Below are 25,648 nucleotides of genomic sequence, written 5' to 3' on the forward strand. Positions count from 1 at the left end.
ACAGGAAAGGAAGACCCAGAGTTACCTCTGTTGCGGAGGATAAGCCCAAATAAATGCTTCACAGAGTTCAAGTAACAGACACATCTCAACATCAACTGTTCAGATGAGACTGTGTGAATAAGGCCTTCACGGTCTAACTCCTGCAAAGAAACCACAAATAAAGGACACCAATAATAAGAAGAGACTTGCTAGGGCAAAGAAACATGAGCAATGGACATTAGACCGGTGGAAATCTGTCCTTTGGTCTGATGATTCCAAATTTGACATTTTTGGTTCCAACCGCCGTGTCTTTGTGAGATGCAGAGTAGGTGAATGGTGGATCTCTGCATGTGTGGTTCCCACCGTGAAGCATGGAGGATGAGGTGTGATTGTGTGGGGGTGCTCTGCTGGTGACACCTTCAGTGATTTATTTAGAATTCATGGCACACTTAACCAGCATGGCTACCACAGCATTCTGCAGCGATATGCCATCCCATCTGGTTTGTGCTTTGTGGGACTATCATTTGTTTTTCAACAGGACAATGACCCAACATACCTCCAGACTCTGTAAGGGCTATTTGACCAAGAAAGTGAGTGATGGAGTGCTACATCAGATGACCTGGCCTCCACAGTCACCCGACCGAAACCCAATTGAGATGATTTGGGATAAGTTGGACCGCAGAGCGAAGGAAAAGCAGCCAACAAGTACTCAGCATATGTGGGAACTCCTTCAAGACTGTTGGAAAAGCATTCAAGGTGAAGCTGGTTGAGAGAATGCCAAGAGTGTGCCAAGCTGCCATCAAGGCAAAGGGTGGATACTTTGAAGAATATAAAATATAAAATCTATTTTGATTTGTTTAACACTTTTTTGGTTACTACATGATTCCATTTGTGTTATTTCATAGTTTTGATGTCTTCACTATTATTCTAGAAAATAGTAAAAAAAATAAAGAAAACCCTTGAATGAGTAGGTGTGTCCAAACTTTTGACTGGTACTGTATTTTTTAAACATTTTCATTGTTGGATAGTAAAAAAAACAGGATATCAGCTCCAAGTGATTTTAATTTTGAAAATCGGTTCCCAAGTATTTCCACGCATAACAGAGAGACACGTGATCATATACAAATATATGCAACATTTGAAATTATGATTTTGTAGTCAAATATATCTGTTTGGGCTTCTTGTGGTCAATTTGCAGTCTACAAATGATTTGTAATTATGGTCCGGCCCCCGACCATCCTCTCACAAAAAACATCGGCCCGCGGCTGAATCTAATTGATGATCCCTGGCCTAAAGATTGGCTGTTAATTCTTCTCAGTGAGCCTGCAGCCTCACCTACTACTTGAAGATGTGTGCTTTTGTCACAACACTTCATCTCTGGGTTCAAAAGGTCATGGCCCCTTTAGAGATTGTTAATATGTAAAGCATCATTCAGCAGGTGATCCTGAGCATCCAGACAAACCAAAGGAATTACCTTGAGTCTAAAGACACAAAAGACAATAATACAAGAAACAACACTTCTATTGCCTCTCCCTCTACGATACGCACTTCCGGGTTGGAGCGAGTAGTTGCATTCCGCTTTGCTCCACAGGTAGTATTACATTTCATTTCATTACAGTACAACAGTTTGATTTGTTTGATCTTAGCTGGCTACATAGCCGTCTTTGTATCCAAGATAATTGTGTAGTCTAGAGTAATTGTCGAGGTTACCTAGCCAGTTAGAGGTTACCTAGCCAGCTACACTTTCAAACAAAGTCAACAACGCAGCCACTGCTAGCTAGCCTATTTCACCAGCCAGCAGTACTATATCATTTTAGTCAATAAGATTTTTTGCAACGTAAGCTTAACTTTCTGAACATTCGAGACGTGTAGTCCACTTGTCATTCCAATCTCCTTTGCATTAGCGTAGCCTCTTCTGTAGCCTGTCAACTATGTGTCTGTCTATCCCTGTTCTCTCCTCTCTGCACAGACCATACAAACGCTTCACACCGCGTGGCCGCTGCTACTCTAACCTGGTGGTCCCAGCGCGCACGACCCACGTGGAGTTCCAGGTCTCAGGCAGCCTCTGGAACTGCCGATCTGCGGCCAACAAGGCAGAGTTCATCTCAGCCTATGCTTCCCTCCAGTCCCTCGACTTCTTGGCACTGACGGAAACATGGATTACCACTGATAACACTGCTACTCCTACTGCTCTCTCCTCGTCTGCCCACGTGTTCTCGCACACCCCGAGAGCTTCTGGTCAGCGGGGTGGTGGCACTGGGATCCTCATCTCTCCCAAGTGGACATTCTCTCTTTCTCCCCTGACCCATCTGTCTATCGCCTCCTTTGAATTCCATGCTGTCACAGTTACCAGCCCTTTCAAGCTTAACATCCTTATCATTTATCGCCCTCCAGGTTCCCTTGGAGAGTTCATCAATGAGCTTGACGCCCTGATAAGTTCCTTTCCTGAGGATGGCTCACCTCTCACAGTTCTGGGTGACTTTAACCTCCCCACGTCTACCTTTGACTCATTCCTCTCTGCCTCCTTCTTTCCACTCCTCTCCTCTTTTGACCTCACCCTCTCACCTTCCCCCCCTACTCACAAGGCAGGCAATACGCTTGACCTCATCTTTACTAGATGCTGTTCTTCCACTAATCTCATTGCAACTCCCCTCCAAGTCTCCGACCACTACCTTGTATCCTTTTCCCTCTCGCTCTCATCCAACACTTCCCACACTGCCCCTACTCGGATGGTATCGCGCCGTCCCAACCTTCGCTCTCTCTCCCCCGCTACTCTCTCCTCTTCCATCCTATCATCTCTTCCCTCTGCTCAAACCTTCTCCAACCTATCTCCTGATTCTGCCTCCTCAACCCTCCTTTCCTCCCTTTCTGCATCCTTTGACTCTCTATGTCCCCTATCCTCCAGGCCGGCTCGGTCCTCCCCTCCTGCTCCGTGGCTCGACGACTCATTGCGAGCTCACAGAACAGGGCTCCGGGCAGCCGAGCGGAAATGGAGGAAAACTCGCCTCCCTGCGGACCTGGCATCCTTTCACTCCCTCCTCTCTACATTCTCCTCTTCTGTCTCTGCTGCTAAAGCCAATTTCTACCACTCTAAATTCCAAGCATCTGCCTCTAACCCTAGAAAGCTCTTTGCCACCTTCTCCTCCCTCCTGAATCCTCCTCCCCCTCCTCCCCCCTCCTCCCTCTCTGCTGATGACTTCGTCAACCATTTTGAAAAGAAGGTCGACGACATCCGATCCTCGTTTGCTAAGTCAAACGACACCGCTGGTTCTGCTCACACTGCCCTACCCTGTGCTTTGACCTCTTTCTCCCCTCTCTCTCCAGATGAAATCTCGCGTCTTGTAACGGCCGGCCGCCCAACAACCTGCCCGCTTGACCCTATCCCCTCCTCTCTTCTCCAGACCATTTCCGGAGACCTTCTCCCTTACCTCACCTCGCTCATCAACTCATCCTTGACCGCTGGCTACGTCCCTTCCGTCTTCAAGAGAGCGAGAGTTGCACCCCTTCTGAAAAAACCTATACTCGATCCCTCCGATGTCAACAACTACAGACCAGTATCCCTTCTTTCTTTTCTCTCCAAAACTCTTGAACGTGCCGTCCTTGGCCAGCTCTCCTGCTATCTCTCTCAGAATGACCTTCTTGATCCAAATCAGTCAGGTTTCAAGACTAGTCATTCAACTGAGACTGCTCTTCTCTGTGTCACGGAGGCGCTCCGCACTGCTTAAGCTAACTCTCTCTCCTCTGCTCTCATCCTTCTAGACCTATCGGCTGCCTTTGATACTGTGAACCATCAGATCCTCCTCTCCACCCTCTCCGAGCTGGGCATCTCCGGCGCGGCCCACGCTTGGATTGCGTCGTACCTGACAGGTCGTTCCTACCAGGTGGCGTGGCGAGAATCTGTCTCCGCACCACGTGCTCTCACCACTGGTGTCCCCCAGGGCTCTGTTCTAGGCCCTCTCCTATTCTCGCTATACACCAAGTCACTTGGCTCTGTCATATCCTCACATGGTCTCTCCTATCATTGCTATGCAGACGACACACAATTAATCTTCTCCTTTCCCCCCTCTGATAACCAGGTGGTGAATCGCATCTCTGCATGTCTGGCAGACATATCAGTGTGGATGACGGATCACCACCTCAAGCTGAACCTCGGCAAGACGGAGCTGCTCTTCCTCCCGGGGAAGGACTGCCCGTTCCATGATCTCGCCATCACGGTTGACAACTCCATTGTGTCCTCCTCCCAGAGTGCTAAGAACCTTGGCGTGATCCTGGACAACACCCTGTCGTTCTCAACTAACATCAAGGCGGTGACCCGTTCCTGTAGGTTCATGCTCTACAACATTCGCAGAGTACGACCCTGCCTCACGCTGGAAGCGGCGCAGGTCCTAATCCAGGCACTTGTCATCTCCCGTCTGGATTACTGCAACTCGCTGTTGGCTGGGCTCCCTGCCTGTGCCATTAAACCCCTACAACTCATCCAGAACGCCGCAGCCCGTCTGGTGTTCAACTTTCCCAAGTTCTCTCACGTCACCCCGCTCCTCCGCTCTCTCCACTGGCTTCCAGTTGAAGCTCGCATCCGCTACAAGACCATGGTGCTTGCCTACGGAGCTGTGAGGGGAACGGCACCTCCATACCTTCAGGCTCTGATCAGGCCCTACACCCAAACAAGGGCACTGCGTTCATCCACCTCTGGCCTGCTCGCCTCCCTACCTCTGAGGAAGTACAGTTCCTGCTCAGCCCAGTCAAAACTGTTCGCTGCTCTGGCACCCCAATGGTGGAACAAACTCCCTCACGACGCCAGGTCAGCGGAGTCAATCACCACCTTCCGGAGACACCTGAAACCCCACCTCTTTAAGGAATACCTAGGATAGGATAAAGTAATCCTTCTAACCCCCCCCCCCCCCCCCCCTTAAAAGAGTTAGATGCACTATTGTAAAGTGGTTGTTCCACTGGATATCATAAGGTGAATGCACCAATTTGTAAGTCGCTCTGGATAAGAGCGTCTGCTAAATGACTTAAATGTAAATGTAAATGAGTCACAGTAATAATCTTAAAAAGGCTTCAAAGCCCTTTTTATTCAACCCTCCTGCAGAAATATAAATAAATTAAGCGCTGAGACAAAACAAAGGTCACCCAGTCAAAATGATTCAGACAAAGAGAGGCGAGAAGCTCAGAGAGAGTGGTGGGTTTTCGTGCCGCTGTAAAAAGGCTGGGCTTCCAGTGAAACTACTGTACACCACGTCCGTAATCTGACATGCTCTGCTGCCTGCCGTTTGGTTTCACTCTAATGAGCAGCGCTTGACAGATAACACAGAGATTTTCACTGCATATTACCAATGCTAGGCAGTGAGTCATGCTGTGGGATGAGAACAAAACTAGCTATATCAAAGCTTTACCTTCAAGAACTGAACAATGCATGATTTGATCAGAGTCTACAGAGTTGTAGAGAAACAATAAGTTAAAAATCAATACTTCCAGAGTTAGAGTAGGCACTTCACTTTTGCGGAGACATCACAGTCAGACAGAGAGAATTGTAATAATTGTACTGTACAGCCAATTGAATGGCACCAACGTGATGAACGACAAATCAAATCAGCATCAAAAACTTAGGAGACAAAAAGCATGTCAGTATATATGAAGCTTGTTTGTACACAGACTAAGTCTTGTCAAGTATAATGGGCCTGGTGATTGTATAGTGACAAAGAAACCCATTACAGTGATAATACTCTGGCCTATCAATTGGCCTTGAGATTATATTACATACTGTAGTGTTACACCCAGGACTGCTGGAGGGCAATGAGAGAGGGACAGAGGAACCGTAAAACAAACCAAAGATAGGGACTCCAAAGGCTGTTCCTAAAACAAATAGCACAACAAACATCTTAAGTATATGTCACTTATAGTATTATATTAGTTATTAGTATGACAAATATTTAATCATATAAAATACATATAGTATTTTAAAATGTAAAACACCACAGACAGGATGAGGATATTTATATTCGAAACAGGACACTTCTCTAACCACGGGGACTCTGAATTCCACTTTCACACATTATTCTAAAAAAGCTTTGACAGTAGCTTTTCAGTCTTACACTTTCACACCCAGGCCTCAATCCTCATCTCATACAATGATGCTGTTGCCTGAGTAAGTGATTTGGACTGGCCTAAGGGACAAAATCAGATGGTTATGGAAAGATATGGCTATGGAATATTCCTTGAGAGAAATGTCTATATAGTCTAAAGCTCTTTTTCACTGAACTAAATCCATGCTGTAGCTCTGAAATGCAAAGTTATGCTGTTTTTGAAGTTATACTGCATGTTTTACGGTTTGCTAGCAATCAGTGATCATCAGTCAAGTGTTGGATTCCAGTCTGAATCCTCCTGGCTGAGTCTGGCACACTGTTTGAGTGGGTGAGCTAGCTATGGCTGCCGAGCTAGCTATGGCTGCATCCTGTCTAGACACGCCCATTTCCCGGGTGTCAAAGCAGAAACATTCATCAGTGGGTAGCAATTAAGGGATGCGCTCTGACAGATGTATTAACAGCATAACACCAAGCTGCTGATTTTCCAAGGAATTAGCAGATGGAGGAAACAAAAACAAGCAGGAAATTACAAAGCAAATGGAAACTTCCAGAGTGGCAAGTGTTCTAATTACTTCACGACAAAGTTAAAAGGTCCAAATATACATCTGTTCTATTGTGCAGTTGTTTGCATAATTCCTTGTCAATATAGTACGACATTAGTCAAGGTTACCCAGAGAAGAGTACAGCTAATGTAAAATTGGGGGCTTGACAGAGATTTACAGATACACTTGGCAGTTGGATCCAGAACTCTCATTGGCGCATTTGTGAGAGGAGTGGACAGCCAAATCATGATGAAGGTACTGCAACAGCTCAACTACCTTCAGCAGCTCCAGTGATCTCCCGACCACAGCTGTGAGATGCATCTGTTTCATAGAAACACTTAGGAGGCTTTATCTCCAAGATTAAATGAACACTTGTGAAGCTTCAGAGGCTCTGGGTTCAAAGCTGCTGTAGCAGGCGCTGAGGGGCTCTGAACACGGATTGAAAGGAATGTTATAAGGACTAAAACTGTGAAAACTCAATCAGGTTCATCAATCACAGCTTATCAGGAAAGCTACTAGAGCAAAGATTGTATATGTTTATTCAATATGTAGGTCATCTATGCCTATTCGATTTGTACAGTTGTCGTTTTTCACTTGACCTCAAACAAAAACCAACCACCCCACTCATTTTACTCAGGACCATAAAAGCACTTGAAGGGGTCCCTAGTTACCTAGGAGACATAAAGGTTAGGTGGAGGGGCAGTCTTTCTTGCTGCACTCTGTGCATGGTCCTTGTCAGTATTGATGCTCCAGCTAGGCTCAGTAATTACTGGAATGTCTGCAGTGATTTAAGGAGGTTACTCTTCCTCCTGCTAATACATATACAACCTCTACCCACTTAGAGTTATAATGACATCTCCATTACACATGGTGTATCTGATAATTACAATTTAATCCAATCAATGAGAACTGGATCAATGAGTCATCGGTAATCGAACGTGATGTGGGAAAAAAGCCTCATACCTAACTTTGCAATGGTTGTACAATAATTGTAAAGAACTCATAGGAGAGGTTCAAAACCCAACAGACCAAATTACAGGCAGTGTGACCGATGGACTAAGTGTATACCAAGACAAGCATGAAACTGATTTCCACACAAATGACCATAATTACATTGAACTGTATAACATATGGTTCATAATTAAAGGAAATGTATTCAAATTAGAATAGCCAACAAAGTTTTACCCAATAAGTTTTTGTTTAACCAATTTACAAAGTTTTTCTAAATCTCAATCAATCTCTCAACAACAGACTCCCTCGCAACCTCATCCAGGTGCACTGACAGGAAGAGAACAGGTTATACAAAAACACAACTGGCTCCTAATGGAAATAAATAACAAAAGCTGTCACATTGACACTTTTTAATTATTTATTCTTTTCTAGAATTATCATCTAAGGAGCAGGTTGAGCCATGAAAAATATTTCACAATGAACAAAGGAAAGACAAGTAACTCTTCTGTTTTACATTCAAGACACTGAATCGGAGGGAAATTGTTGACTGTCACAAATTTGAGAGACAATTCTCTGTATAGTAATTTGTTTATTTTTCACCTGTCCTTCAAGGTGCAAGGCAGCCGTTTTTACATTAGCTCGTCCATTACTTTCCAAATGAAGTGCCAGGGGTTGAGTCAACTGTATTCTACTCAGCTCAGCTCAGATGCCATCAATGCTTGCAGGACTAATGTGCAGATAGTAATAGGGCTATTCTCTAGCATTGCATTGAGAATACAGTATGCTATGGGCAGACCTGGCAAACTGGAAACTCACTTGTATTGTGCCTGGAAGTGTTCCTGTACAAAGCTGTGGCGTGCCCCGGGCTGCTGCGAGTGGGGAGGCTCAGTGACCATCGCCTCCTCTGATATACCAGGGCCCTGGAATAGAGAGTGGACAAAGAGAAACACATCATTGTAACATCTACAATCGCTAACAGTAAAAAAACATCTGGTTAAACTAAATCCACTGCTATTCGGATGACACCCAGATTTACATCCACACCAAACCCACCTCTCACCTGTTTCCCCCATCTCTGATCAACTGTCTCCAGGACATCAAAAACTAGATGACACCCAATCTACTCAAACTCAACAGCAATAAAACTGAGGTCATGCTGGTGGCTTCCAAAGTTCCCCTCAAGAAAGTGGGTGACCTTGTGATGTCCACTGATGGCTGCACCATCTGCCCATTATCCGAGGTCTGAAATCTGGGTGTCATCCTGGACCCCACTCTCTCCTTCGAGTCCCACATCAAGTCCGCCACCAAATCTACCTTCTTTCACCTCCTTAACATTTATTTTTATTTAACCATCCCCAAAACAAGACTGTGCACCATCGTGGACCGGGCTTTCAGCGCTGCTGCCCCCCAAAACTCTGGAACTCTCTCCCCCCAGCCACCCAAAACTCTGGGGGCATTGCTACTACCTACCAGTGTTAGCACAATGACATGCTAGCTCTTCCCATAGATTTCCAGTCATCGAGCTAACAACTATCCATTTAAAAGTGCGTCTTGGCAGAAATATATACTTATTTTTTGCATCAGTGGCAACAATTTAGCGGTGGTCACCGCTGCTAAATTAATATAGGAGCTAACGCTGGACTGAGGGGAGGAACAGATCAGCATAAAATGTATTAAGTGAATATCTGTCTAGTTAGAAGATTGTGAAATGTTGTTCAGCAGTCTTTTGTTTTCTATTAAAAGGGGATTTTCAAAGGCAGTGGAAAGTATTGACGTGAATGAAACCCGCTTGGGGTACTTCTCTCTTTATTCTTTAATCCACTCACCTACAGCAGAGCTGAACTCAGAGCTGAACTGGCCTTGGAAAAAGATAAAAGAGGAGGAAAAAGCGATAAAACTAACAGACTGATCACTGAAACCATGTAAGGTAAAAAAAAACAAGCTGATCTGGGACGGCACACAACGAGGGCATAGCCCAGCTATGTGATAATGAATGAAATGAATTGAAAATGGTCCCCGTCGGTGCTGATTTGACTGAACTAATCCACCTAGCTGCACCATCAACAATAGCAGCAACAACAGCAGCCATGGTCTTTGCTCCTCCTTCATCGTCACTTCTGAGGCTGTCTCGAACACTTTCTAATGGTGGTTTGTGTCCAGAGTGACTCTGTGGAATTACAATTACTGCAGATACTGTAATGGCACACCATTGATGCAGTGTAGACATTTGAAACCAATGTAATGTCAAATCTGAATCATTCTCTCACTATGGTATCAGGGTCATGGTTGCACCATTTCATAAAACCATGTTGTCTTGTGACAGGAGAGCCTGTGTGGTTGTGATGGATATTTTGGTACAGCAATGGTAAAAAGGGTTCCATACCATGGCACTGAGACAGGATGGATGACTGAGAAAAAGAGAGGTAATACTGTATAATGTCGTTAGGGGCATTCATTAGTACCCCTCTCATTTCCAGGGATAAAAAATATACACCAGATAGGTACTGTGAAATGTGTTGTTTTGTGTTGTTTTACAGGGTCAGTCATAGTAGTACTGTCACCTGTGTTCCCTCTCCGGCCTCTAGGTCACCAGACTGCTCGTTTAAGGCGCACACCTGTCACCAGTGTTACGCGCATTTGACACTCACCTGGGCTCCATCACCTCCTTGATTACCTGCCCTTTATATGTCACTCCCTTAGTTTTTTTCCCCCAGTCGTCATTGTTTATGTTTCATGTCGGTGCGCTGTTTGTGTTTCTTGTTTTGTTTATTTATTAAATGCATTCACTCCCCGAACTTGCTTCCCGACTCTCAGCGTACATCGTTACAAGTACGGCGCAAATGGAGCAAATTAGGCCTAAGTGCCTTGCTCAAAGGCACATCAACAGGGGTTTCCCCTTGTTGGTTCGGGTATTCGAACCAGCAACCTTTTGGTTGGTTCAACCCTCGAACGGCCATCCCTTCATGAATGTTCAACCCTCGAACGGCCATCCCTGGTTCAACCCTCGAACGGCCATCCCTTCATGAATGTCTTTGAAAGAAATCATGGTAAATCAATTTAACAGCAAATAACAAAACGATTTTGCTTGCTTGATTTCCGATTATTACTGTAACTGCGCTCTCACAATCTCTCTTCGAAGACGTGTGAAACTTCAACATGCCTCTGCACTACAGTCAATATCAACTCCACAATATGTGCTCACTGACAACGTCGGTTATGAAAGTGACAAAGTAGAACATTTTTCTTACTGTCTATTTCCTGATTTATACAGTTACGGTTACAGTTACCGTAGCTGATTATGCATCAAAGTATAGGTAAGAGGACACAGTTAAGCCTTTATTCCAAAAAACAAGCACATTGTTGGATAACAATGGTTATAAATAAAAAATAAAGGGAGCATTATGCGCCAAAGAAACAAAAATATTCAAGTGCAAAGGGAATTTGAGCTGCCATTTGCCTTTAGGCATTCAGGATTTAGTGAAGTAACATGATGTACTTCAGATGCCTAGTGGAAATATTTAATGGTACAAAATTGTACATTATGGAGTAAATATATGACTACAATACAGCCTTTGTGTCTGTGTGTGTGTCTGTGTGTGTGTCTGTGTGTGTGTGTGTGTGTGTGTGTGTGTGTGTGTGTGTGTGTGTGTGTGTGTGTGTGTGTGTGTGTGTGTGTGTGTGTGTGTGTGTGTGTGTGTGTGTGTGTGTGAAAGAGTGAGAGTGTGAGTGAGAGTGTGTGCATATGTGTAGCTCCCAAACTGAAACAGCTTTGACCTTGAAGGTGACATTTGTCACAAAGAACATTTGATGTGTCTGGATTCTTTAAAATTTCAAATAAACATTTATACTTTCAACATTCAGCACCTGAACAAAGCCACTGGATGTACACGTTTAACTACGATAACAAATCTCTGACTCACCTTTTCTTATCAAGAGTGGTTGACTTGGAAAATACCAAGCTATAACCACATTTCCGTGTTAGCACATTATTACTGAAGTTACTAGAGCGCTGTACCTAGACGCCAGGCACTTGAAAATGCATTCAGTCATCATATCATTTTAGCCCTCATTTGACAGGCTCATGGAGGCTATCAGAGCATTATTGCTCGCTAAGTCTCTGCTGTTGTGTTAACTCTCTCTGTTGACTCTTTCTCCACCACATCTCCTGTCCTGATCCCATACTGACTGCCACTGTTCCCAGGCAGCCAGCTCAACCATGACCCCGTCTCACAAATGGAGCTGAAAGGAGGTTTTCAATTTCGGTTGTGGAAAAAAGTGTAGTGTAGTGCTCAGGAGAAGAGTTCCTTTAACTAACCAATGCCACTGAGTCTTTTCTTCCAAGTCCACTTCAGCTTAGCACAGACCGGAATGTGACCGAAGCATGACCTTCCCCTCTTGCACGGGGCTTCAATAGGCACATACAATCACAAATGTTCGCTCTTCTCTCATTTCCCTCCACTCTCACTTTAGTGAGTTCCTCTATGGTTTTAGCGCTCTCCATCACACTCTACCCCACTCAGTCACTCCCTCATCCTTCTCTCATAGCATTCTCTATTTTCCCCTCCCTGTGTGGTACGGTCATGCTCGGCTGAGCCTCCTGTTATTGGTCAAGGGGTAACAGGTCTTTAGAGCAGGCATTGAGAGCAGAGCGAGAGAGAGAGAGGTTATGAGGTCTGCTCTCCTGAGGCCTATGCTCCTACAGAACATATAGCTAGCTGAATTGATGCCTTACTACCACTCTCTGGCCTCCTCAGCGGCAGAGTTGACTGGAGCTGGAGAGATAATACATTCCAGAGTTATCTTTATGCAGAGATAACAACACAGCGTTCCGAGACCAATGAGCCCAGACCAGACACGGTCTTATCACCTCACTAAATTCCCTGGTGAGCCTGGCCAAGTCATCAGACTGCGAGGCAGCAGCAGCATGTTAGCAGCAACCGCTAGTACGGCTGGAACGATACTAGTATCGCAATCTGTTTCAATGGCAAAAATTAAAACACGAAGCAGACCAACTCTTTGGTCCTTTAAAAACCTGCTGTATGTAAAATAATGTGTGCTATAGTTTGGAAAGTAAATAAATGTGACTGGATGACAACATAATGTTTGTTTCCAACATTAGGGCTGGTTTCCTAAAGAAGTTAAATCCGCTTCGTGTTTTCTTTCCTTGTCACTAATGAATATCGCGATACTGTATCGTCCCGGCCCTGCTAAAGACGTGAGCACAGTGAGAAACTGAGACTCACAGACATATGATTCAGTAAGGCAGAAGTCATCTAAACTGATCAGGCTAGATAACAATTCCCATTAAATTAACTAAAACTGCTACTGTGCTCAAAGTAATATTTTTATATTTTATTTATATACCATTAAACTTCAATTAATAGCCCGGGTGTTTATTTGCTTCAATCACTGAACACAACCGGGCACTTATTAGAGACAGGTGTCTATTTCCTTAATGCACACAGCTTTTTCTCAATACAATTTTGAAAATACTACAAAACTGTTTAATGTGACCAGCATGACCAGTATAAACATTATAATAACAAATCCATCGCAGATCAGACTTGCATAGACTAGACTGCCTTTGGCGCAGCCAACGTTGTGGCGCTTCAGCACCCTTCTCTCACTCATTGCGCCTTGTATCCCCCGTAGTTGAGCCAACCATGTCAAACCACACTGCCGTCTCATCCTTGGAAATGATGTTGCTCTCCTCTATCTTCTTTTGCACAATCTTTACATTACTCACTGAAGTTCACTCGTAAACAACTCATTTAGACCCAGCGTTTATTCGAAAAAGGCTGAAATGTGTGTGGATGCCCGGCTATTAAAAGGGACAGGCGGCTATTTGAGACTGCGTTGAAGTTTTACGGAATGTGGAAAACTACAGTATGCATCTTGAGAGGTCTCAGACTTGAATGTCCTGTCTAACATTCAGATGCTATCTTGGAAATCAGTTGTCAGAAAAAGGTCAAGCAAGTAGATATTAAAAGTAGATATTTTGAGTCAACATGGAAAGCCTGATTTTAGGACAAAACGTATTCCTGAAAATATAGTCATTTAGTGGTAATGCTATGGTAATGTAGCCTACAGTAATGTATCTGCTGGGACAAATTTATGTAGCCCACTGTATGTTTAAACACACACACACGCACGCCCGGACATACACACAAACACTCAAAAAGGCAACAGACTGATGTCCAAGACGGAACATAATGTACTGTAATGTGTGTCCTTTATCAAACGACTCCTCTTGTCATGGAAACAAAGAGAAACAGCAAGTTGTCAAAAAGTCTGTGTTCATGTCTGCTGCTTCTTCTAGGCCATCAACTCTGTGACACAAAAAAGTAGTATGTCTGTGAAGGAAGGCGCTTTAGTGTTCTGCTATAAGTGAAAATGGAGATGAACACTTTTTCAAAAGGGAGTTTCAGATTAAATGAAAATGACTTGAGCTCTTTCCAACAGTTCTAAGATGAGGTGGCTGTGGTTGAGTGGTCTCACTGACAGAGCAGAGCCCTGTAATGGAGAGGAGGAGTCCAACTGATGAGGGAACATTTCATTAGAGGCAGAGTGGACAAATAATGATTTATTACTAAACCTGTATAAATAGCTTCATCAGCAAAGGCTATGATTGCTTGCTTGCCGCAGGCAACTTAGTCATGTTTATTTGACTTTGCCCTGCAATACTGTGTAAACAAACTAACAGATGTTTCATTTCTTCAACTTACTGCTTGATAGGGGTGATGAGAGGCATCACAACAACCTCAAGCACTTTAGCACCTAAATTGAGTTAAATAAGCAGACGTCAATTCAACGTATATTCCGCGTTGGTTCAATGTAATTTCATTGAAATGACTTGTAAACAACGTTGACTCAACCAGTGTATGCTCATGCTCATTAGGTATCCTTAAAGATTATATCAAGTAAAATAAAATAAATAGAAATTATGATCAGCAATTATCCCCTTGAAAATAATTTCAGTCACAGATACAGTACAATATCGCAAACATACAGCAAACCCACATGAAGAAAAGCTTGGTCAGTGGTTACAAGGTTGTGTTCAGGATGGACATACAGTAGATCAACGTATACAGGGATACGTTGTCAGATCACATGATCATTTGATTGGCTGATCACAATGGCTTATCAAGTTGTCCTTTCAAACAGTTCTAGTGAAAGTTACTTCTAAAAAAAGTACAAGGCTATATATATTTACAGTATAAGACCACACTTTACAAAGTGAATGAATATTGTGAAGGGGCACTTGACTGGGCACAGAGGACATTGACGGAGTCTGAAAAGAGAACATGGAGGAATTTCAGCCACTGTCAATTTAATGCACAAAACAAAACTCGTCATGTAGTAGTAACGTACGGCCGCTAATACCCGAGATATTTGTTGTATAAGTTGTGAAATTGTCAACCTTGCTTAATCCAAAAGACTCAATGCCAGGAGAGGCGTGTGCCGATACGCCGGGAGTAAGAAGAACATTAAAACTGATTGATTTCTAAAATTGATTAAAAATGATTTCTAGGATTTAGATAAATGACAAAGATACAGTTGCGAGCAACTGAGTGGAAGGACTAGAGCCTAGTTGCTAGTGCAGCACTGTCAGCGAGGGGGACAGAGTTAATCTATTGTGATTCCAGAGCTGACTGACCAGAGAAAAATACTGCAGCATTGTTATCAGCTAGCGAAAGTGAACGGTGGCTCAAAGGGGTCATTTTCTGTAACCACCAGAGCATACCAGACAGTTTTGACAGCGATTTAAGTCCGTGTCCAGACATTGGTAAGTGTAAAATTGAAGGATAAAATCGAGATAATAAGCACTACAGTGCAAACAAACTCCCTGCTCTTACGACACTCTACCACGCTCGAGGCCATTCACTTCACACAGCAAACACAATTGTCCAGTTGAGATGCCATTAAAAACGGATTTGGCACTGGTAGCACTGAGAACCACAGTGATTCGCTTCTGAAAGATTTACCCATCGTCAACCCTCCATAGAGTGTAATGACAAGACTAAGACTGATAACGGGACTTTATTTCATTGTGGTGCTGACTGAGAGCCTGAAATCACACACATTAACAGAATGGTCTGTCCTCTAGTGAGGTCTTAAATAATTAACCCAAATGTCACCCATAGTGATTCATACCAGTGTTCAGGAACCTGGGCACTTTCACTCCACCGCAGAGGAATTCCGGCAAATATCCTGCACGGATCACCTGTCTCGTCCTGATGGGTTTTCAGGGATGGAGCGTAAAGGGAAACAAGGTTTCCCAGTAATGGGCCTGCCGTGAATAATTTAAGCATCCATTGAAACACAGAGATGGACATGTGCCTGTGGAAGGAGCAGAGCACTAGGGGAGAGTGATTGAGAACAGGGGCTGCAGCAGCAGAGCTCTAACCTCTCCAGTAGAGCTGATCACACAGACAGTGAAAGAGAGAGAGAGTGCACTACACAGCGCTGACATGCACAGCGTTAATGAATAATGGTCTCCCTCTGAGTAACCTCCTACCATGTCCCTCTCTAAAAAATAGCCCCTTCTTTAGTCAAGGTGGACAGGTGTAGCAGCACTACTGTCAGAGCCCCACCGCATAGGGAATCACTCTTTGTGGGAGCATCGTTATGGACATGCTAAGTGGGAATGCTCTGCTGAACAGGGTGAGGCTGACCTCAGTGTGTAGTAGGTAGGTAGTGGCCTGCTAGATGATGTGTGTGTCTGGTCAGGTCTGGTTAGTGGGAATATGTTAGAAATCAGACCTGTCCAGAGGCAGAATGCTGGCCTTGGTATCCTTCTGTGAGTTCACAAAGGGTATCAGCTACAATGACCCCTGGGATCTCAAGACTGGTTATACACTACATGACCAAAAGTATGTGGACACCTGCTCATCGAACATCTCATTCCAAAATCATGGACATTAATATGGAGTTGGTCCTTCCTTTGCTGCTATAACAACCTCCACTCTTCTGGGAAGGTTTTCCACTAGATGTTGGAACATTACTGGGGGGACTTGCTTCCATTCAGCCACAAGGGCATTAGTGAGATCGGGCACTGATGTTGGGCAATTAGGCCTGGCTCGCAGTCTGCATTCCAATTCACCACAAAGGTGTTCGATGGAGTTGAGGTCAGGGCTCTGTGCAGGCCACTCAAATTCTTCCATACCGATCTTGACAAACCATTTCTGTATGTACCTCGGTTCGTGCATGAGGGCATTGTCATGCTGAAACAGGAAAGGGCCTTCCCCAAACTGTTGCCACAAAGTTGGAAGCACAGAATCGTCTAGAATGTCATTGTTTGCTGTAGCTTTAAGGTTTCCCTTCACTGGAACTAAGGGGCCTAGCCGAACCATGAAAAACAGCCCCAGACTACTATTCCTCCTCCACCAAACTTCACAGTTAGCACTATGCATTCGGGCAGGTAGCGTTCTCCTCGCCTCCGCCAAACCCAGATTCGTCCGTCAGGACTGCCAGATGGTGAAGCGTGATTCATCACTCCAGGAAATGCGTTTCCAGTGCTCCAGACTCCAATTGTGATGAGCGTTACACCATTCCAGCCGATGCTTGACATTTTGCATGTTGGTCTTACATGCTGAGGACACCGCACGCATCGTGTGCGCGAGCCTTGCAAATTAAATTTAAACATACATGTTATTCAATTATTGCACCCACAATGCTCGTGCGCGCCAAAGAGCGTCTGCGTTGCCAAGGGCTAAAATAGAAGTCAATTCTATTTGTGACGCTGATCGCACCGCAAGTCCTGCCTCTCCCATCTCCCCATTGGTTTATAGAAGCAGATACCCACATGCCATCTCCTCCTTGGTTATACCCACGTGGGTGACTGAAAGACGAGTGGAGTTCGGTGGTGGTAAAAGACGTTATGAAAGTTAGTTGCCAATCGCCACTTAAGTCCAAAGAAGAAAAAGCCTGGAAGGAGGAGAGATGACTAGAAACGTTTCGGTTGACCGTTTTATGTGTAGATTAATTGTCGGAGTAGAGGACCTTGTGGATTTCAGGTAAAATAACAACTATATCCCAGGACAAATTAGCTAGCAACAGCAAGCTAGCTAAATTGCCTTAAATGTTTAATGCTTTTAGACCTGTCCCCAAATTAATATAATTGGTTCAGAGTTTGTTTTGATATTTTAACCTGCGTGTCGTGATCGCGTTTGGTGTGGGGGGACAAAATCAATTTGCGCACGATGGCATACACGCGGGGACGGGGGTTAGGCTTGTGTGCGGCTGCTCGGCCATGGAAATCCATTTCATTAAGCTCCCAACTAACAGTTTGTGGGCTGATTTTGCTTCCAGAGGGAGTTTGGAACTCGATAGACGATTTTTACGCTCTTCAGCACTCGGCGGTCCCGTTCTGTGAGCTTATGTGGCCTACCACTTTGCGGCTGAGCCATTGTTGCTTCTAGACGCTTCAACTTCACAATAACAGCACTTACAGTTGACCGGGGCAACTCTAGCAGGGCAGGACTTTTACGAACTGACTTGTTGGAAAGGTGGCATCCGATTAAGGTTCTGCGTTGTGGGTCACTGAGCTCTTCAGTAAGGCCATTCTACTACCAATGTTTGTCAATAGAGATTGCTTGCATGGCTATGTGCTCGATTTTATATACCTGTCAGCAACGGGTGTGGCTGTAATAGCCGCATCCACTAATTTGAAGGGGTGTCCACATACTTTTGTGTATATAGTGTACCATGATCTCTGGTTTGGTTCTGACGACAGCTGCCCACATGAAGAAAATACTATAGTATACTATGGTATAAATACTACATTATAAACTGGGTGGTTCAAGCCCTGAATACTGATTGGCTGACAGCCGTGGTTTATCAGACCGTATACCACGGGTATGACAAAACATGTCTTTTTACTGCTCTAATTACTTGGTAAACAGTTTATAATAGCAATAAGGCACCTCAGGGGGTTGTGATATATGGCCAATATACCACGGCTAAGGGCTGTATCCAGGCACTCCGCTTTGTGTCGTGCAGAAGAACAGCCCTTGGCCGTGGTATATTGGCCATATACCACACCCCCTTGGGCCTTATTGCTTAAGTATTCAGTTCAGTGTTTTTGCTGACTTTACTGTAGTATTCACTAAATCTGCAAAAACACTACAGTGAACACTGTAGTATTTACTGTAGTATTTACAGTTAACTATAATGTAAATACTGTAATAAAAGATAATATAGTAACTAATGTAGTGTTTTTGCAGATTGTAGTAGACTGTAGTATTTACTGTAGTGTTTTTGTGGACTGTAATATACTGTAGTATGTACTTTAGCGTTTTTGTTTCATTATCTTTGATACATAGAAGTGGAGCCTTTCTCCTTGAGGAAACCTATTGGAGATATACTAAAAGAGAACATTTTCCATAACCTGTAGGTAGTAAGGACTAGGGTCTGAATAGAGTTCAGAGCTTCGGCTCCTTCTTATAACCTGTAAGGAACACAATATATGATATATACTTGCATGTCGGTTTCTCACTTATGGGTGGCACAAATTGGGATATTGGGAGGGGAATGGGTAGGGAATATGCAAATGATATGCAAATTAAATACTGTAGTATTTACTATAGTTAAGAAAATTGTACACCACAGTCCAGATATAATTATTACAGTACCCTGAAAGCAAATGCTATTTACAGTTAAGTTAAATTGTTTGCCTTGAATCTTTTGATATGTCATTCTCAGAAGTGCGGATCCTGGGCCTCCCGAGTTGTGCAGCGGTCTAAGGCACTGCATCGCAGTGCTGAGGCACCACTACAGCCTCGGGTTTGATTCCAGACATGTCACAGCCGGCTGTGACTGGGAGACCCATGGGGCGGCGCACAATTGGACCAGCATCGTCCGGGTTAGGGGAGAGTTTGTCCGGCCGGAATTTCCTTGTCTCATCGTGCTCTAGCAACTCCTTGTGGCAGGCCGTGCACCTACAAGCTGACTTCAGTCGTCAGTTGAACCGTGTTTCCTCTGACACATTGGTGCGGCTGGCTTCCGGTTTAAGCGAGCAGTGTGTCAAGAAGCAGTGTGTTCTGGCAGGGTCGTGTTTCGGTGGATGCATGGCTCTCGACATTCACCTCTCCCGAGACTGTAGGGGAGTTGCAGCGATGAGATAAGATCGTAACTACCAGTTGGATAACACGAAATTGGGGGGTAGAATATTTATTTAATAAAGAAGTGCGGAACCTGGCTACATACAACGTACTAAATCTATAATCTTCTATGTAGTCATACATTTAGCTTTTTTTGCAATTGTTGTTGTTGTTCTTTTTTAAGTTGAACAAAAGCCTCAACTTGTTTTACTAAATACAAGCAATATTAATGGAAAAGCATATCAACTCAATGTTCAGCAAAGACTGACATATAATAATGTAAAATGGAGATCGCACATTCAAGCACTTCCATGAAGCTATAACCAATGATGTAGACATCCTTGATATAAGTGAATCAGCATTAATGGACTATGCCTCTTCATACAGGCAAGCTGTTGGAACAACAGACCATAATCTGCTCTAGCTGTATGCTCCAGACACACCATTCGATTGTCCGTTTCACTAAGCCAGTCAGATGGGTGGGCTAGTAATTAAATCCCAAAGTCTGGAGGTCAAAAATCCACAGAAGGGGATTGAGAATGAGACATTCTCATAACTGAGAAGAAAAGACAGCAGAGGACTCTGTGAAAGGGAATTGTGTTATTTTAAATAAGAATGAAGGAAAGAATAAAATTATTAGAGGTTTGAGAGACAGAGGGACATAGTCCTGGAGGGGGTAATGATATAATTGCTCTCACAGGAGAGGAGTGTAGAAGGAGTGTAGAAGCCCTCAATGCACGGACACTTCTCTGTATAGTTCTTCAGTTGGAGAATACAGCTAGTGACAGGAGGGTAGCTAAAGTGGTAGCGAGACCTCTGACAATGATTCTACAACAGTATATGAGATATCAGCAGAGTGGGTTCAGGCACAGTGGTTTGAGGTGAATGACGATATAACACATGATTAGTTGTAATGCATCAACTCAACCGACCCTAGCCAACCAACGCCTTCCCAGAATCCTTGCTAGCATGCCAACTTTCCTCATTTGAGAGGGATTTCCAGACACCTACCAGCAGGTCTGCACTGAGGTCCACTTCCTTTCCTTTTAGTGGAAATAATAGCCAGGGAGTAGCTAGAGGTCAGCAGGGGATGATGATGTGACTTAGTCCTGGTCTCTCTGACCTCATGTCAGTCATGGCTAGTGGGCTACTCTCTGAGAGCATTTTAAAGATTTTCAACCATGGTAAAACCCACTGGTGGAGCACAATTATTGGCATCCTGTAACATTCTCTTATATAGTGTATGAGGTCATCTCCACAATGCTGCAGTCATTGGTAACCTACATTAGATATCATTCTATAGAGCAGACTCGCTGAACCTCCACAGTAAAAAGTATAATGACAGTAAAACATTACAGCCCAGTGGAGAGAATCATCGTCCACCAATGCTGAGTGGATCTGCCCTGCCGCCCCGCTGCTTGTTCTTTATGGAAATACCATCAAGTCTCAAACAAAAAGAGGGAGGAAACACAGCACTTTTTGGGAAGTGCCTTTGCGAGCCAAGAAAATACTTAGAGCTACTTTTCAAGAAAAATGCTCCTAACACTTTTTTGGGTGGATGATTATGACTTTGTGAAATTAATCATTAGTGTCTCATAAGCCGATTGGCTTTTAGGAGGCGTCAGCGGAGGCAGAGGAGGAAATGAATTGATATAAAGGCAGGGAGGTGGGTCTCCTGAGCTGATGGGGTTTATTACTGTGCTGCTGACACACTGTGGTGACAGGCAGGAAACAACACCCACAGATGGGGATGTAATGACAGGAGCAAAAGTCCAGAAAGACTAGTAACTACACTGCTCAAAAAAATAAAGGGAACACTTAAACAACACAATGTAACTCCAAGTCAATCGCACTTCTGTGAAATCAAACTGTCCACTTAGGAAGCAACACTGATTGACAATAGATTTCACATGCTGTTGTGCAAATGGAATAGACAAAAGGTGGAAATTATAGGCAATTAGCAAGACACCCCCAATAAAGGAATGGTTCTGCAGGTAGACCACAGACCACTTCTCAGTTCCTATGCTTCCTGGCTGATGTTTTGGTCACTTTTGAATGCTGGCGGTGCTTTCACTCTAGTGGTAGCATGAGACGGAGTCTACAACCCACACAAATGGCTCAGGTAGTGCAGTTCATCCAGGATGGCACATCAATGCGAGCTGTGGCAAAAAGGTTTGCTGTGTCTGTCAGCATAGTGTCCAGAGCATGGAGGCGCTACCAGGAGACAGGCCAGTACATCAGGAGACGTGGAGGAGGCCGTAGGAGGGCAACAACCCAGCAGCAGGACCGCTACCTCCGCCTTTGTGCAAGGAGGAGCACTACCAGAGCCCTGCAAAATGACCTCCAGCAGGCCACAAATGTGCATGTGTCAGCATATGGTCTCACAAGGGGTCTGAGGATCTCATCTCGGTACCTAATGGCAGTCAGGCTACCTCTGGCGAGCACATGGAGGGCTGTGCGGCCCCACAAAGAAATGCCACCCCACACCATGACTGACCCACCGCCAAACCGGTCATGTTGGAGGATGTTGCAGACAGCAGAACGTTCTCCACGGCGTCTCCAGACTCTGTCACGTCTGTCACATGTGCTCATGTGCTCACTGTGAACCTGCTTTCATCTGTGAAGAGCACAGGGCGCCAGTGGCGAATTTGCCAATCTTGGTGTTCTCTGGCAAATGCCAAACGTCCTGTACGGTGTTGGGCTGTAAGCACAACCCCCACCTGTGGACGTCGGGCCCTCATACCACCCTCATGGAGTCTGTTTCTGACCGTTTGAGCAGACACATGCACATTTGTGGCCTGCTGGAGGTCATTTTGCAGGGCTCTGGTAGTGCTCTTCCTTGCACAAAGGCGGAGGTAGCAGTCCTGCTGCTGGGTTGTTGCCCTGCTACGGCCTCCTCCACGTCTCCTGATGTACTGGCCTGTCTCCTGGTAGCGCCTCCATGCTCTGGACACTATGCTGACAGACACAGCAAACCTTTTTGCCACAGCTCGCATTGATGTGCCATCCTGGATGAACTGCACTACCTGAGCCACATGTGTGGGTTGTAGACTCCGTCTCATGCTACCACTAGAGTGAAAGCACCGCCAGCATTCAAAAGTGACCAAAACATCAGCCAGGAAGCATAGGAACTGAGAAGTGGTCTGTGGTCACCACCTGCAGAACCATTCCTTTATTGGGGGTGTCTTGCTAATTGCCTATAATTTCCACATTTTGTCTATTCCATTTGCACAACAGCATGTGACATTTATTGTCAATCAGTGTTGCTTCCTAAGTGGACAGTTTGATTTCACAGAAGTGTGGTTGACTTGGAGGTACATTGTGTTGTTTAAGTGTTCCCTTTATTTTTTTGAGCAGTGTATTTATATAGACCACCTCTGTGTGATGCCTTTGTACTATACTTACAGAAACATGTACAGTATGTCTAGCAAGAGCCATGAACTGTAAAGAATGTTTACAGCGAGTGTATAAGGTGTTGTAAATGGTTTACAAAACATGTTACCCCATTCAAAATAACATCCAAATAAAGTGAAATGAAGTCAAACGGTCATGACAATCTGCTGCCAACTAGCCTATATAATTATGAGCCCTTTTCCAGGTAGACTTGGAGAAGGCATTCCACACAGAAGTGGTGGCTCAGCGACAGTGCAGTGCTGTATATAGAAATGTCCTTAACCGCTCCTTAAACCTTGAGTGATACATTGGGGTGTCTGAGGCAGCTTAATTGTGTCTGTGCCAGTGAAAGCAACCCCGGCAGACTGCAGATAAATTAAAAAATGTCATTTTTCAAGAACAGTGCTCCTGGCAAAGGGAGGGACGCTCTCAAATTAAACCTCCATGAGAAGTCAACAATAATTCACACACACATGCACACAATCTCACACCCACAAATCTCACACACACACACACACACACACGCACACACACACACACACGCACACACTTTCTCTTGCTCTGTGGGGAAGCCGATATAGAACATGAGCCCAGTATGTATCGGCCAATCAACACTAATCTGGGTTAGAGGTCAAAGGAGTACACAAACACAGAGCGGTCACATTGGGACCTTTCCTCCAAGCTGCTTTTCCAGCTGGGTGGCTCCGAGTCACAGGAAGCCATTCTGTTCTACAGAGCAGACAAAATCAAAGTTGGGGAGAGGAAACACTCACAGGCACAATAGGCCTGCACCCTGCCCTCCCTGACTGGAAAACAGCAACCACACATGGCACGTTGTGACGGTCGGTGCTACTGTAAGTGATGTTGTTGAAGTCAGGTATTGGTGGTTGGCTTAGTTAGTGTAATCTCTGTAAATCACAGCAGATCTTTATGAGGAGACAGGGAAGAGAAGAGAGGATGATGCCTTAAAAGGTTCTGAGGATAGTGTTTCTGACCTTGATACTGATCGTTGTGATGATTGTGCTCAGCATGGCTGAGGAACCAGTGCAGGACATGAGTCATTTGACCCTGCATGGGAATGTCCTGCGTAGTGACCTTCTGTTGTTGAGTGTCTCTGGTAGCTCGCCTTCAGTGCTATCTCTTTTCCTGGCTTGCATCATGAGTACCACTGATAATCCTCTTTGACCCAAGATTGAACCCTGAACACTGTTCCTCTTCTCTCTACTCACACACCTCCCCTCTGCTTCTCTGTGGGCACAGATACAGTAGATTCCCAAGGCCCTCTGGTGAATATCCCATTCCCTAAAGTGAATGGCTCGGACCAGCTCAAATCTCTCAAAAGCTTTTTTTACTGCCTGTGTGTTTGCTGTGACAGCACTGACTGCATTACATCCACAGTCCCTTATTCATGTTCCAACTCTGTAGGAGGGCTGAGGGTTCACTGAGAGCAAAAGGCCTTACTGTACCCAAACTGCTCCTTGTTCTGGAAAAGTAAACACATTTGTAAATCAGATACAAATAATTGAAATACCATCAAACATGACAACAGTTGCTTGACTGTACTGATTCTACAACATTGCTGTCCTTGAATGGAGGTTTGCTTATCTGTCAGTCTGTCACTACCCGTTAAGGCTTCCCCACCCACAGCCACACTGTTGTACAGAGCCCAACACAACCCTGTCTCACCTCTCCCTCTCTTCACTAGCAGTGCTCAACAAGCGTCTCTTTCTTCCACTGGCTTACAAAGGGCCGCATTCATGATACAGAGAGAGAGCTTCACGCCAGCACTGTTTCCTAAGTGATAAACGGTCAACAAACTGAATGCCAGTTCCATGGTGTGACTTCAGTGCGTGTGATGTGTATGTGTATGTGCGTGTGTATTCTTTTTAAGGAACTCAGTCGAGCTTACAACTTACTCTTGATAATAGTGACAATAGAATGCATAAGGTGCAATTTCGAAATTGTGTGTAGTGTATAGTGTATTAGCAGTTTTCCTCTTGTCATGTCAGTCATTGCAGACCTTAGAGAGCTATTTATAACTTGTCAGAAATGTCCAGATCAACCAGCCATTGTCAGCTAATGTTTTTTTTAGCTAGGTTGTTAGCCTGTTGATTTTGTTGTAATGTTTGAGTCACTCAGATATAACATGAACACACATAAGACATGGCAAAACGTGTTGAAATACAGGAAATTAGCTTTTAAACTCCAAAATGTTCTATCGGCCAACAAGACGGGGGTGAAAAGTTTGTGTCAGGGACTGTACTTGTGCCCATCGAGGAAAGGCGAGACATGTTCCCCAATGATGGAAGAGGGGCCAGAATGAAAGTTTGGGAACCACTGACTTGAGCTTGGAAGCTGAAGTCAGAACTCCCACAGTTCATCCGGGTCTCCTGTGCTGCTTATGGTAACTGAACCTGTGCTGGGAAACTATTAATTCATCCCCTGGGTTAGCAGAGCTCCCTCCCTAGGCTCTGTGGTGACATGATCGGACTTATAAACCAGTTGCCTCACTCCCTCCATCCTCCCTGTGACCCGGGCTTACTCCACTGGCACGGCAATAGCTCCGGTAGGGTGGCAGAGCTGCAGCCTGCCACAG

At 44.6% G+C, this 25,648-nt stretch overlaps 1 protein-coding gene across 2 annotated transcripts in view; it reads right to left on the reverse strand.

Annotated features, from left to right (window-relative positions):
- LOC129833300 (ubiquitin carboxyl-terminal hydrolase 43-like) overlaps nt 1-25,648 on the reverse strand; it is a 100,413-nt gene that overhangs the window by 55,948 nt on the left and 18,817 nt on the right. For both annotated transcript variants that reach the window (XM_055897799.1, XM_055897797.1), the window contains exon 3: nt 8,375-8,478. In XM_055897799.1, the coding sequence (XP_055753774.1) occupies nt 8,375-8,478 (104 nt within the window). The remainder of the gene's footprint in view (nt 1-8,374; nt 8,479-25,648) is intronic.

The sequence above is a fragment of the Salvelinus fontinalis genome, chromosome 34 (genome assembly GCF_029448725.1).
Source record: "Salvelinus fontinalis isolate EN_2023a chromosome 34, ASM2944872v1, whole genome shotgun sequence".
Lineage (NCBI taxonomy): Eukaryota > Metazoa > Chordata > Actinopteri > Salmoniformes > Salmonidae > Salvelinus > Salvelinus fontinalis.